Genomic DNA, 13,936 nt, shown 5'->3' on the forward strand with positions numbered 1-13,936 from the left:
CCTCCTCCTGTTCCTATGTAACTAACTTTAGGGTCACACATTAGTTACACCTTCCCCCGACCTCATACATTCCATTCATTGTCCAGCTCAGTAACAGAGGTTCCCCTACCTCGATAAAAATCACCTCCCAGAACTTGTTCCAGGATTTGGATTGGCTCAGTGAGCTGTGACTAGCCAAGTGGCCCCCTTTGACCGCCACGACGGTGTGAGCTGTGCCCAGCAGCAGGAAGCCCAGGCCGAGCGGGAGGAAGCTCTCCGACCGCAGCAACAAGAAACCTGCAACACAAACAGGAGGCGTAAACATGGGCACCGGCATGGCCCTCCGCTGTCCCGTCCATTCCCCACATCCCGCCCGTCTCCCTGGGCTCTGACACTCGTCCCACAGTACCTCATGCAGAAACCCGGCCCTCACAAGTTGTTGTTGCAGGAGCCTGAAGTGAAGGGTAGAAGAAGAAGAAGACTTGTATTTCTATAGCGCCTTTCACGACCACCGGACGTCTCAAAGCGCTCTACAGCCAATGCAGTACTATTTCAAGTGTAGTCACTGTTGTAATGTGGGAAACGCGGCAGCCAATTTACGCACAGCAAGCTCCCAGAAACAGCAATGTGATAATGACCAGATAATCTGTTTTTGTTATGTTGATTGAGGGATAAATACTGGGCAGGACACAGGGGAGAACTCCCCTGCTCTTCTTCGAAATAGTGCCACGGGATCTTGTACATCCACCTGGGAGAGCAGACCTTGGTTTAACGTCTCATCCGAATGACGGGTAGTGCCATACAAGAAGCGTCAAGGCTGTGGAAAGTCTCACTGGAGCAGATCTCTCTGGTATAACTCAAAGCCCCCCCCCCCCCCACCCCTGCTCAGGCTGTGTGCGCTGTGATTGGGACACCTCCAGTAGTGGAATATCTGCCATTGCTTCAAACCCGTGTGGCCTCCGGTCCCACACCAGCCAGATGGCTCTGAAGTGGCCCAGCAAGATCACCAGCTCCCTCTCCGGGCAACCAGGGACGGGCAATAATCGCCGGCCCTGCCAGCGACGCCCACAGCCCCCGATTGAATCCGAGCTGTGGGTCACTAAACTCTGCTGTGGTACTGAGCCACGCTGTGACCCCCAGCTTCGAGCCCCGGTCTGCGAGTCAGCTGATCTCAGCTGCGGCAGGAGTGCGAGTGCTGCAGCTGACCTCCTGCCCCGCGGGCAGTCGACACTACCAGTCCGGGACACCGACCGGCACCTGTAGCGGAGAGTGCGCGCCAGTGGACAACAAACAAGGACAGCATGGGACTCTGCTGTGATGCCTCCATGGTCAAACAGCCAGGAGAGACGGTCTTGACCCATTCATGAAGGGTGGCCACTCTGCTCAAGGTTCAGGAGATGCCCTCGCAGTGTGGTCTCAGCATCTACAGTGGATGGGGGTTAACAGGCAGGAAGTACAAACTGACTCCAGCGATCTTTTGGATGAATATTAACCTTACTGAGGACCGTACTGTGCTGGTACATGACCGAAAGACCTTAACCTGCTTTAAGATGGAGGAATGTCATGCAAGCACATTTGGTGGCCTCTCCCAATATCAGGTCCCTCTATCCCAGTAATTACTCCCTTTTCCTGCTCTCCTGGCACCCTCAGTGCCCCGCCTCCAGTTCCATCATCAATCATAGAAACATAGAAGATAGGAGGAGGAGTAGGCCATTCGGCCCCTCGAGCCTGCTCCGCCATTCAATGAGATCATGGCTGATCATCCAAATTCAGTACCCTGTCCCTACTTTCTCCCCATATCCCTTGATCCCTTTAACCTTAAGAAATATATCCAACTCCTTCTTGAATATATTTAATGAATTGGCCTCTACTGCCTTCTGTGGTAGAGAATTCCACAGGTTCACCACTCTCTGGGTGAAGAAATTCCTCCTCATCTCTGTCCTAAATGGCTTACCCCTTATCCTTAGACTGTGACCCCTGGTTCTGGACTCCCCGACCATCGGGAACATCCTTCCTGCATCTAGTCTGTCCAGTCCTGTTAGAATTTTATAAGTTTCAATGAGATCCCCTCTCATTCTTCTAAACTCCAGCGAGTATAAGCCCAATCGACCCAATCGCTCCTCATACGTCATTCCTGCCATCCCAGGTATCAGCCTGGTGAATCTTCGCTGCACTCCCTCCATGGCAAGAACATCCTTCCTCAGATAACCAATCACCGAGAGAGCTGTTCCCTATTGGAGAACCAAGGTGAAGGGCCGAGGGCAGCAGTTCAAGAGAGAAGGAGCTCACACTTTTATGGCGCCACCTCAGGACACCCCAAGGCGCTCTACAGCCAGTGAAGCATAATTAAGTGCAGTCACTGTTGTAATGTAGGAAACGTGGCAGCCAGTTTGCGCACAGCAAGATCCCACAAACAGCAATGAGATAAATGACCAGATAATCTGTTTTAGTGATAAATATTGGCCAGGACACTGGGGAGAATTCCCCTGCTTTTCTTCAAATAGTGCCGTGGGATCTTTTACATCCACCTGAGAGGGCAGACGGGGCCTCGGTTTGACGTTTCATCTGAAAGGCGGCACCTCCGACAGTGCAGCACTCCCTCAGCACTGCACTGGAGTGTCAGCCTGCATCATGTGCTCAGGTCTCTGGAGTGGGACTTGAACCCACAATCTTTGTGACCCGGAGCTGACTCTCACTGAGCCAAGGGCTGACGTAATCCTCGATTTAAGAGCAGTACGAGTAACAAAGGAGGAGGAGGGCAGAAGAAATTTTTCACACAAAAAGGTTTTAGAAACTGGAAACCATTACTGCAGTCAGGGCACAGCAACTGAAAGGGACACTTGAAAAGAAAAATTTTAAAGGCTAGGGGAGAAAAAGCAGAGAAATGGGATTGGGAATGGAGAGCTCCAGTGTGGAGCTCGCAGTGACACAGGCCCGAGAGGCTGAGTGGACTCTTCCCGTGCAGAAATTCTTCCCCCCTGCTCCCAGCTTCCACTTTACAGCTGAAAGCAACTTAACGAAACAATTGCGATTTGATTGGCTCCAAAGCCCAATTTTGCAGCCAGCCATAAGACACGGATCTAATGCCGGTCAAACGAGAGGGGTCTGGAGGCAGGCGATTAAACTGGTTGCGGACGCCCGGAGGAGAGGCAGACTCACTGGTGGGCACTACAGGTCGGCCCACCTCCGAAATAAACCCTCCCCCCATTTCCTGCTCTCCTGTTCACCTCGGTACTTCAGCTCAATCACTCCCTCACCTCTACCTTCGATTCCTTGTCCCCAGTAAACCCCTCACTCTATTCCACTCTGCTCCATCTCCCTGGTATGGCTCCCATTTTCACTCCCTCAAGTCCAATGGGTACAGACTTAACTGTATCTGGTGCACAACGGCAGATGGCCATTTTCTGTTTATTACCAGGACATATCATTCCTAATCTATTGGGTGACCGCTTTGCGGAACACCTCCGTTCAGTCCGCGAGTGTGACCCCGAGCTTCTGGTCGCCTGTCACTTTAATTCTCCGCTCCACTCCCACTCTGACCTCTCCGCCCTCGGCCTCTTACACTGTTCCAGTGAAGCTCGACGTAAACTCGAGGAACAGCACCTCATCTTCCGATCAGGCACTTTACAGCCTGCCGGACTCAACATCAAGTTCAACAAGTTCAGACCATAACCTCGGCCCCTATCTTTATTTTTCTCTCTCTCTCACATGGCAGCTGTCGATCATTCTGCCGGTGCCATTTACATTTCATCTAGAGCCATCTTTTGTTTCTTAACTTGTCCCATTACCATCTCCTTTTGCCTCGCACCATCATCCCTTTTGTCATTTAATCTCTCCTGCCTTCCATCCTATCACAGACCTTCCCTTTTGTTCTTTCCTCCCCTCCCCCCTCTCCCTGCCCCAACACTTGCTTAAATACCTGATCCATCTCCAGCTTTTTCCAGTTCTGACGAAGGGTCATCGACCTGAAACATTAACCCTGTTTCTCTCTCCACAGATGCTGCCTAACCTGCTGAGTATTTCCAGCATTTTCTGTTTTTATTTCAATCCTAATCTTGCTCTGTAACTTGAGTTTCCCTGTGTCCATTAGCGTTTTGGCTGCTGCTCCGGACCCGAGCCCATCACTTCTATTTCCCCTTTTTCTTCTTTTCTCTTTACCGCTCCTAGACCCTTCTCTCCTGTCATCATACCTCCTTTCATTTCTCCCCTCTTCCTCCTCAAATCTCCACCCCAACCCTTCAGCACTCCTCGCCCTCCCTCCTCTCCTGCTGCCGTCCCAGGCTTGACTCCCTCTTAGATAAGCCTACAGCTTCCCTCTGTGCCTCTCTCGGCATCCACCGCAGGGCCCATCGAGGCACTCGTCGCTGCTTCCATACGAGCAGCAACCCCAACTCTCCCATCCTACTCTCTCGCTGACATTGCCCACCCAGCATGCCCACTGGGGGCTAATCTTGCCAATCTCCCCACCCCGTCCAACTCACCCCTCCCACTGCTGACCACGTGGACTCTGCCAGTGGATCACCTATCACCACTCCTCTCCACATCTCCTCCTGAATGTCCATTCACTTGTGAAGAAGGCTCTCGCCATCCATGAGCTTATTGTGGATGATTGCACCGACATCATGGCCTTGATGGAAACCTGGCTGAGAGGCAATGACACCTTCTCCCTTAATGAAGCCTCCTCGCCTGGCTATACCGTCCACTACCTGCCCCGCTCAGACCGCCATGGTGACGGTGTGGCTCTCGTCACCAAATCACACCTTGGTCTGTCCCCCTACTCCTCATAGAAACATAGGAACATAGAAGATAGGAGCAGGAGTAGCCATTCGGCCCTTCGAGCCTGCTCCGCCATTCAATGAGATCATGGCTGATCATCCAAATTCAGTACCCTGTCCCTGCCATCTCCCCATATCCCTTGATCCCTTTAGCCTTAAGAAATATATCCAACTCCTTCTTGAATATATTTAATGAACTGGCCTCCACCGCCCTCTGTGGCAGAGAATTCCACAGGTTCACCACTCTCTGGGTGAAGAAATTCCTCCTCATTTCAGTCCTAAATGGCTTACCCCTTATCCTTAGACGATGACCCCTGGTTCTGGACTCCCCGGCCATCAGAAACATCCTTCCTGCATCTAGTCTGTCCAGGCCTGACAGAATTTTATAGGTTTCGATGAGATCCCCTCTCATTCTTCTAAACTCCAGTGAGTATAAGCCCAATCGACACAATCTCTCCTCATATGTCATTCCTGCCATCCCAGGTATCAGCCTGGTAAGGCAAGAACGTCCTTCCTCAGGTAAGGCGACCAAAACTGCACACAATGGGGCAGAAATTCCTCCCCAAACGCGTGAGTACGGAAGGGGTACTCACGCGTCTGGCCGGAGGAAATGCCGGTTTTCAGCATGCACAGCGCATGCGCTGAAAACCGGCATTTCCTCTCCTCTAACCCAAGAGTTGAAGAGGCTAGCGCGTGCGCTGTAGGGGGCAGCGCGTGCGTCTTGGATTTCCTCTGTTTTGGGGGATTTGCGCATGTGTAAAGGCCTCCGGTCTTTACGCTTGTAAATAGCACACGTAAGTATTTATTTTTACAGGTAAGTGGTGTTTTAGTGCAATTTAGAATTTTTTTTTCCACAGGTTTATTATTTTAAAGAATCTACAATAAGGTAAGTTTAGTTTTAGACCCTTTTTATTAAAAATTTATTTTTTTCAAAAAAAAATAATTATTGTTTAAATTATTTTTTAAAACTTATTTATACTTAATTTAATGATTGGGATGTTTTTTAAAATGTTATTTAAAGTTTAAGTAGTGTTTTGGGGTGCAGTACTTCTCATGAGTTTGACAGTTCTTACTCTCAAACTTATGAATGAAGTTTCCTCTCCCCTGATTGGCTGAACAGTGCTCACCTGATCCCAGCCGGCACATCGCACTAACTACGCCGCTGGGTCAGGTGAGCACAGCGCGCCGACATCAGAACCGGGCCACTGACAGGAAATCCACTGCGGGCCAGGTTTCAGATGTCGGCGCGCAGGGTGAGCGCACATCGGGGGCTTGCACGTGCGGCAAGCCCCCGACACCAAGTTCTGGGCCAATACCTCCTTTGAGCATCTCACCTTGTTCCACACCTCGTGCCTCTCCTTTAAAATCCTCGCTCTCTACCGCCCACCCAAGTACCACGGAAAGTTTCTCACCGAGATATCTTCACTGCTTTCCTCCCTCAGCCTATGCACCGAGCGACTCTCATCATCGGTGTCACAGCACTGAAACAGCCCTTATCAAAGTCACAAATGACATCCTATGTGACTGTGACCATGGTAACCAATCCCTCCACATACTTCTCGACCTATCTGCAGCCTTTGACACTGTTGACCACTCCATCTTCCCCCAACTTCTCTCCACCATCGTCCAACAGTTGGGACTGCACTCGCCTGGTTCCATTTCTAACTATCCAGCCGTAGCCAGAGAATCACCTGCAATGGCTTCTTTTCCCACTCCCACACTGTTAACTCTGGAGTCCCCCGAGGATCTGTCCTTCTTTTCCCACTCCCACACTGTTAACTCTGGAGTCCCCCCAGGATCTGTCCTTCTTTTCCCACTCCCACACTGTTAACTCTGGAGTCCCCCCAGGATCTGTCCTTCTTTTCCCACTCCCACACTGTTAACTCTGGAGTCCCCCCAGGATCTGTCCTTCTTTTCCCACTCCCACACTGTTAACTCTGGAGTCCCCTCAGGATCTGTCCTTCTTTTCCCACTCCCACACTGTTAACTCTGGAGTCCCCCCAGGATCTGTCCTTCTTTTCCCACTCCCACACTGTTAACTCTGGAGTCCCCCCAGGATCTGTCCTTCTTTTCCCACTCCCACACTGTTAACTCTGGAGTCCCCCCAGGATCTGTCCTTCTTTTCCCACTCCCACACTGTTAACTCTGGAGTCCCCCCAGGATCTGTCCTTCTTTTCCCACTCCCACACTGTTAACTCTGGAGTCCCCCCAGGATCTGTCCTTGGCCTCCTCTGATTTCTCATCTGAATGTTGCCCCTTGGTGACATCATCTGAAAACACATCAGGCTCCACATTTATGCTGACAACACCCAGCTCTACCTCACCACCACTTCTCTCTCGACCCCTCCACGGTCTCTGATTTGTCAGACTGCTTGTCCGACATCCAGTACTGGATGAGCAGAAATTTCCTCCAACTAAATTTTGGGAAGACCGAAGCCATTGTTTTCGGTCCCCGCCACAAACTCCGTTCCCTAGCCACCAAATTCATCGCTCTCCCTGGGCACGGTCCAAGGCTGAACCAGACAGTTCGCAACCTTGGTGTCCAATGTGATCCTGAGCTGAGCTTCCAACCACATATCTGCCATCACTAAAACCGCCTAATTCCACCTCCGCAGCATCACCCGCCTCCGCCTCAGCTCATCTCCTGCTGAAACCCACATCCAGGCTTTTGTTACCTCGAGACTCGACTATTCCAACGCTCTCCGTGCTGGCCTCTCATCCTCCACCTTCAGTAAACTTCAGCTCATCCAAAACTCTGCTGCCCCGTGTCCTAACTCGCACCAAGTCCCGTTCGCCCATCACCCTCTGTGCTCACTGCGCCGTGTCCTAACTCACACCGAGTCCCGTTCACCCATCACCCCCTGTGCTCACTGCCCCGTGTCCTAACTCGCACCCAGTCCCGTTCACCCATCACCCCCTGGGCTCCCTGCCCCGTGTCCTAACTCACACCCAGTCCCGTTCACCCATCACCCCCTGTGCTCACTGCCCCGTGTCCTAACTCTCACCCAGTCCCGTTCACCCATCACCCCCTGTGCTCACTGCCCCGTGTCCTAACTCACACCCAGTCCCATTCACCCATCACCCCCTGTGCCCACTGCCCCGTGTCCTAACTCACACCCAGTCCCGTTCACCCATCACCCACTGTGCTCACTGCCCCATGTCCTAACTCACACCCAGTCCCGTTCACCCATCACCCCCTGTGCTCACTGCCCCGTGTCCTAACGCGCACCCAGTCCCGTTCACCCATCACCCCCTGTGCTCGCTGCCCCGTGTCCTAACTCACACCCAGTCCCGTTCACCCATCACCCCCTGTGCTCACTGCCCCGTGTCCTAACTTGCACCGAGTCCTGTTCGCCCATCACCCCTTGTGCTCACTGCCCCGTGTCCTAACTCTCACCCAGTCCCGTTCACCCATCACCCCCTGTGCTCACTGCCCCGTGTCCTAACTTACACCCAGTCCCGTTCACCCATCACCCCCTGTGCCCACTGCCCCGTGTCCTAACTCACACCCAGTCCCGTTCACCCATCACCCCCTGTGCTCACTGCCCCATGTCCTAACTCACACCCAGTCCCGTTCACCCATCACCCCCTGTGCTCACTGCCCCGTGTCCTAACGCGCACCCAGTCCCGTTCACCCATCACCCCCTGTGCTCGCTGCCCCGTGTCCTAACTCACACCCAGTCCCGTTCACCCATCACCCCCTGTGCTCCCTGCCCCGTGTCCTAACTCACACCCAGTCCCGTTCACCCATCACCCCCTGTGCTCACTGCCCCGTGTCCTAACTCACACCCAGTCCCGTTCACCCATCACCCTCTGTGCTCACTGCCGCGTGTCCTAACTCACACCCAGTCCCGTTCACCCATCACCCCCTGTGCTCACTGCCCTGTGTCTAACTCACACCCAGTCCCGTTCACCCATCACCCCCTGTGCCCACTGCCCCGTGTCCTAACTCGCACCCAGTCCCGTTCACCCATCACCCCCTGTGCTCACTGCCCCGTGTCCTAACTCGCACCCAGTCCCGTTCACCCATCACCCCCTGTGCTCACTGCCCCGTGTCCTAACTCGCACCAAGTCCCGTTCGCCCATCACCCCCTGTGCTCACTGCCCTGTGTGCTAACTCACACCCAGTCCCGTTCACCCACCACCCCCTGTGCTCACTGCCCCGTGTCCTAACTCGCACCCAGTCCCGTTCACCCATGACCCCCTGTGCACACTGCCCCGTGTCCTAACTCGCAACCAGTCCTGTTCACCCATCACCCCCTGGGCTCCCTGCCCCGTGTCCTAACTGTCACCCAGTCCCGTTCACCCATCACCCCCTGTGCTCACTGCCCCGTGTCCTAACTCACACCCAGTCCCGTTCACCCATCACCCCCTGTGCCCACTGCCCCGTGTCCTAACTCACACCCAGTCCCGTTCACCCATCACCCCCTGTGCTCACTGCCCCGTGTCCTAACTCACACCCAGTCCCGTTCACCCATCACCCCCTGTGCTCACTGCCCCGTGTCCTAACGCGCACCCAGTCCCGTTCATCCATCACCCACTGTGCTCGCTGCCCCGTGTCCTAACTCACACCCAGTCCCGTTCACCCATCACCCCCTGTGCTCCCTGCCCCGTGTCCTAACTCGCACCCAGTCCCGTTCACCCATCACCCCCTGTGCTCACTGCCCCGTGTCCTAACTCACACCCAGTCCCGTTCACCCATCACCCCCTGTGCTCACTGCCCCGTGTCCTAACTCACACCCAGTCCCGTTCACCCATCACCCCCTGTGCTCACTGCCCTGTGTCTAACTCACACCCAGTCCCGTTCACCCATCACCCCCTGTGCCCACTGCCCCGTGTCCTAACTCGCACCCAGTCCCGTTCACCCATCACCCCCTGTGCTCACTGCCCCGTGTCCTAACTCACACCCAGTCCCGTTCACCCATCGCCCCCTGTGCTCACTGCCCCGTGTCCTAACTCGCACCAAGTCCTGTTCACCCATCACCCCCTGTGCTCACTGCCCGTGTCCTAACTCGCACCAAGTCCCGTTCACCCATCACCCCCTGTGCTCACTGCCCCGTCTCCGAACTCGCACCCAGTCCCGTTCACCCATCACCCCCTGTGCTCACTGCCCCGTGTCCTAACTCCCACCCAGTCCCGTTCACCAATCACCCCCTGTGCTCACTGCCCCGTGTCCTAACTCGCACCCAGTCCCGTTCACCCATCACCCCCTGTGCTCACTGCCCCGTGTCCTAACTCGCACCAAGTCCCGTTCGCCCATCACCCCCTGTGCTCACTGCCCTGTGTGCTAACTCACACCCAGTCCCGTTCACCCACCACCCCCTGTGCTCACTGCCCCGTGTCCTAACTCGCACCCAGTCCCGTTCACCCATGACCCCCTGTGCACACTGCCCCGTGTCCTAACTCGCAACCAGTCCCGTTCACCCATCACCCCCTGTGCTCACTGCCCCGTGTCCTAACTCGCACCAAGTCCTGTTCACCCATCACCCCCTGGGCTCCCTGCCCCGTGTTCTAACTCGCACCCAGTCCCGTTCACTCATCACCCCCTGTGCCCACTGCCCCGTGTCCTAACTCACACCCAGTCCCGTTCACCCATCACCCCCTGTGCTCACTGCCCCGTGTCCTAACTCACACCCAGTCCCGTTCACCCATCACCCCCTGTGCTCACTGCCCCGTGTCCTAACGCGCACCCAGTCCCGTTCATCCATCGCCCACTGTGCTCGCTGCCCCGTGTCCTAACTCACACCCAGTCCCGTTCACCCATCACCCCCTGTGCTCCCTGCCCCGTGTCCTAACTCACACCCAGTCCCGTTCACCCATCACCCCCTGTGCTCACTGCCCCGTGTCCTAACTCACACCCAGTCCCGTTCACCCATCACCCCCTGTGCTCACTGCCCCGTGTCCTAACTCACACCCAGTCCCGTTCACCCATCACCCCCTGTGCGCACTGCCCTGTGTCTAACTCACACCCACTCCCGTTCACCCATCACCCCCTGTGCCCACTGCCCCGTGTCCTAACTCGCACCCAGTCCCGTTCACCCATCACCCCCTGTGCTCACTGCCCCGTGTCCTAACTCACACCCAGTCCCGTTCAACCATCGCCCCCTGTGCTCACTGCCCCGTGTCCTATCTCGCACCAAGTCCCGTTCACCCATCACCCCCTGTGCTCACTGCCCGTGTCTTAACTCGCACCAAGTCCCGTTCATCCATCACCCCCTGTGCTCACTGCCCCGTGTCCTAACTCGCACCCAGTCCCGTTCACCCATCACCCCCTGTGCTCACTGCCCCGTGTCTTAACTCACACCAAGTCCCGTTCGCCCATCACCCCCTGTGCTCATTGCCCCGTGTCCTAACTCGCACCAAGTCCCATTCGCCCATCACCCCCTGTGCTCACTGCCCTGTGTCCTAACTCGCACCAAGTCCCGTTCACCCATCACCCCCTGTGCTCACTGCCCCGTGTCCTAACTGGCACCCAGTCCCATTCACCCATCACCCCCTGTGCTCACTGCCCCGTGTCCTAACTCACACCCAGTCCCGTTCACCCATCACCCCCTGTGCTCACTGCTCCATGTCCGAACTCGCACCCAGTCCCGTTCACCCATCACCCCCTGTGCTCACTGCCCCGTGTGCTAACTCACACCCAGTCCCGTTCACCCATCACCCCTTGTGCTCACAGCCCCGTGTCCCAACTCGCACCCTGTCCCGTTCGCCCATTACCCACTGTGCTCACTGCCCCGTGTCCTAACTCGCACCAAGTCCCGTTCGCCCATCACCCCCTGTGCTCACTGCCCCGTGTCCTAACTCACACCCAGTCCCGTTCACCCATCACCCCCGGTGCTCACTGCCCCGTGTCCCAACTCGCACCCAGTCCCATTCGCCCATCACCCCCTGTGCTCACTGCCCTGTGTCCTATCTCGCACCCAGTCCCGTTCACCCATCACCCCCCGTGCTCGCTGCCCCGTGTCCTAACTCACACCCAGTCCCGTTCACACATCACCCCCTGTGCTCACTGCCCCGTGTCTTAACACACACCCAGTCCCGTTCACCCATCACCCCCGTGCTCACTGCCCCGTGTCCTAACTCGCACCAAGTCCTGTTCGCCCATTGCCCCCTGTGCTCACTGCCCCGTGTCCTAACTCGCACCAAGTCCCGTTCGCCCATCACGCCCTGTGCTCACTGCCCCGTGTCCCAACTCACACCCAGTCCCGTTCACCCATCACCCCCTGCGCTCACTGCCCCGTGTCCTAACTCACACCCAGTCCCGTTCACCCATCACTCCCTGTGCTCACTGCCCCGTGTCCTAGCTCACACCCAGTCCCGTTCACCCATCACCCCCTGTGCTCACTGCCCCGTGTCCTAACTCACACCCAGTCCCGTTTACCCATCACCCCCTGTGCTCGCTGCCCATGTCCTAACTCACACCCAGTCCCGTTCACCCATCACCCACTGTGCTCACTGCCCCGTGTCCTAACTCGCACCCAGTCCCGTTCACCCATCACCCCCTGTGCTCACTGCCCCGTGTCCTAACTCACACCCAGTCCCGTTCGCCCATCACCCCCTGTGCTCACTGCCCCGTGTCCTAACTCGCACCAAGTCCCGTTCGCCCATCACCCCCTGTGCTCACTGCCCCGTGTCCTAACTCGCACCAAGTCCCGTTCGCCCATCACCCCCTGGGCTCACTGCCCCGTGTCCTAACTCTCACCCAGTCCCGTTCGCCCATCACCCCCTGTGCTCACTGCCCCATGTCCTAACTCACACCCAGTCCCGTTCACCCATCACCCCCTGTGCTCACTGCCCCGTGTCTTAACTCACACCCAGTCCCGTTCACCCATCACCCCCTGTGCTCACTGCCCCGTGTCCTAACTCGCACCAAGTCCCGTTCGCCCATCACCCCCTGTGCTCACTGCCCCGTGTCCGAAGTCGCACCCAGTCCCGTTCACCCATCACCCCTGTGCTCACTGCCCCGTGTCCTAACTCGCACCCAGTCCCGTTCACCCATCACCCCCTGTGCTCACTGCCCCGTGTCCTAACTCGCACCAGGTCCCGTTCACCCATCGCCCCCTGTGCTCGCTGCCCCGTGTCCTTACTCACACCCAGTCCCGTTCGCCCATCACCCCCTGTGCTCACTGCCCCGTGTCCTAACTCGCACCAAGTCCCGTTCACCCATCACCCCCAGTGCTCACTGCCCCGTGTCCTAACTCACACCCAGTCCCGTTCGCCCATCACCCACTGTGCTCACTGCCCCGTGTCCTAATTCGCACCAAGTCCCGTTCACCCATCACCCCCTGTGCTCACTGCCCCGTGTCCTAACTCTCACCCAGTCCCGTTCACCCATCACCCCCTGTGCTCACTGCCCCGTGCCTTAACACACACCCAGTCCCGTTCACCCATCACCCCCGTGCTCACTGCCCCGTGTCCTAACTCGCACCAAGTCCCGTTCGCCCATTACCCCCTGTGCTCACTGCCCCGTGTCCTAACTCGTACCAAGTCCCGTTCGCCCATCACCCCCTGTGCTCACTGCCCCGTGCCCTAACTCACACCCAGTCCCGTTCACCCATCACCCCCTGTGCTCACTGCCCCGTGTCCTAACTCGCACCCAGTCCTGTTTGCCCATCACCCCCTGTGCTCGCTGCCCCGTGTCCTAACTCACACCCAGTCCCGTTCACCCATCACTCCCTGTGCTCACTGCCCCGTGTCCTAGCTCACACCCAGTCCCGTTCACCCATCACCCCCTGTGCTCACTGCCCCGTGTCCTAACTCACACCCAGTCCCGTTTACCCATCACCCCCTGTGCTCGCTGCCCGTGTCCTAACTCACACCCAGTCCCGTTCACCCATCACCCACTGTGCTCACTGCCCCGTGTCCTAGCTCACACCCAGTCCCGTTCACCCATCACCCCCTGTGCTCACAGCCCCGTGTCCTAACTCACACCCAGTCCCGTTCACCCATCACCCCCCTGTGCTCACTGCCCCGTGTCCTAACTCGCACCCAGTCCCATTCACCCATCACCCCCTGTGCTCACTGCCCCGTGTCCTAACTCACACCCAGTCCCGTTCGCCCATCACCCCCTGTGCTCACTGCCCCGTGTCCTAACTCGCACCAAGTCCCGTTCGCCCATCACCCCCTTTGCTCACTGCCCCGTGTCCTAACTCGCACCAAGTCCCGTTCGCCCATCACCCCCT

General features: G+C 56.7%; 1 protein-coding gene across 1 annotated transcript in view; it reads right to left on the reverse strand.

Moving 5' to 3' along the window:
* Positions 1-13,936, reverse strand: part of fads6 (fatty acid desaturase 6) — a 61,319-nt gene that overhangs the window by 15,730 nt on the left and 31,653 nt on the right. Inside the window, exon 2 of the mRNA XM_085963232.1 lies at positions 110-276. Within this exon, the coding sequence (XP_085819358.1) occupies positions 110-276 (167 nt within the window). The remainder of the gene's footprint in view (positions 1-109; positions 277-13,936) is intronic.

Source organism: Somniosus microcephalus, chromosome 21 (genome assembly GCF_052327205.1).
Source record: "Somniosus microcephalus isolate GS21.2 chromosome 21, FLI_Smic_1.0, whole genome shotgun sequence".
Classification (NCBI taxonomy): domain Eukaryota; kingdom Metazoa; phylum Chordata; class Chondrichthyes; order Squaliformes; family Somniosidae; genus Somniosus; species Somniosus microcephalus.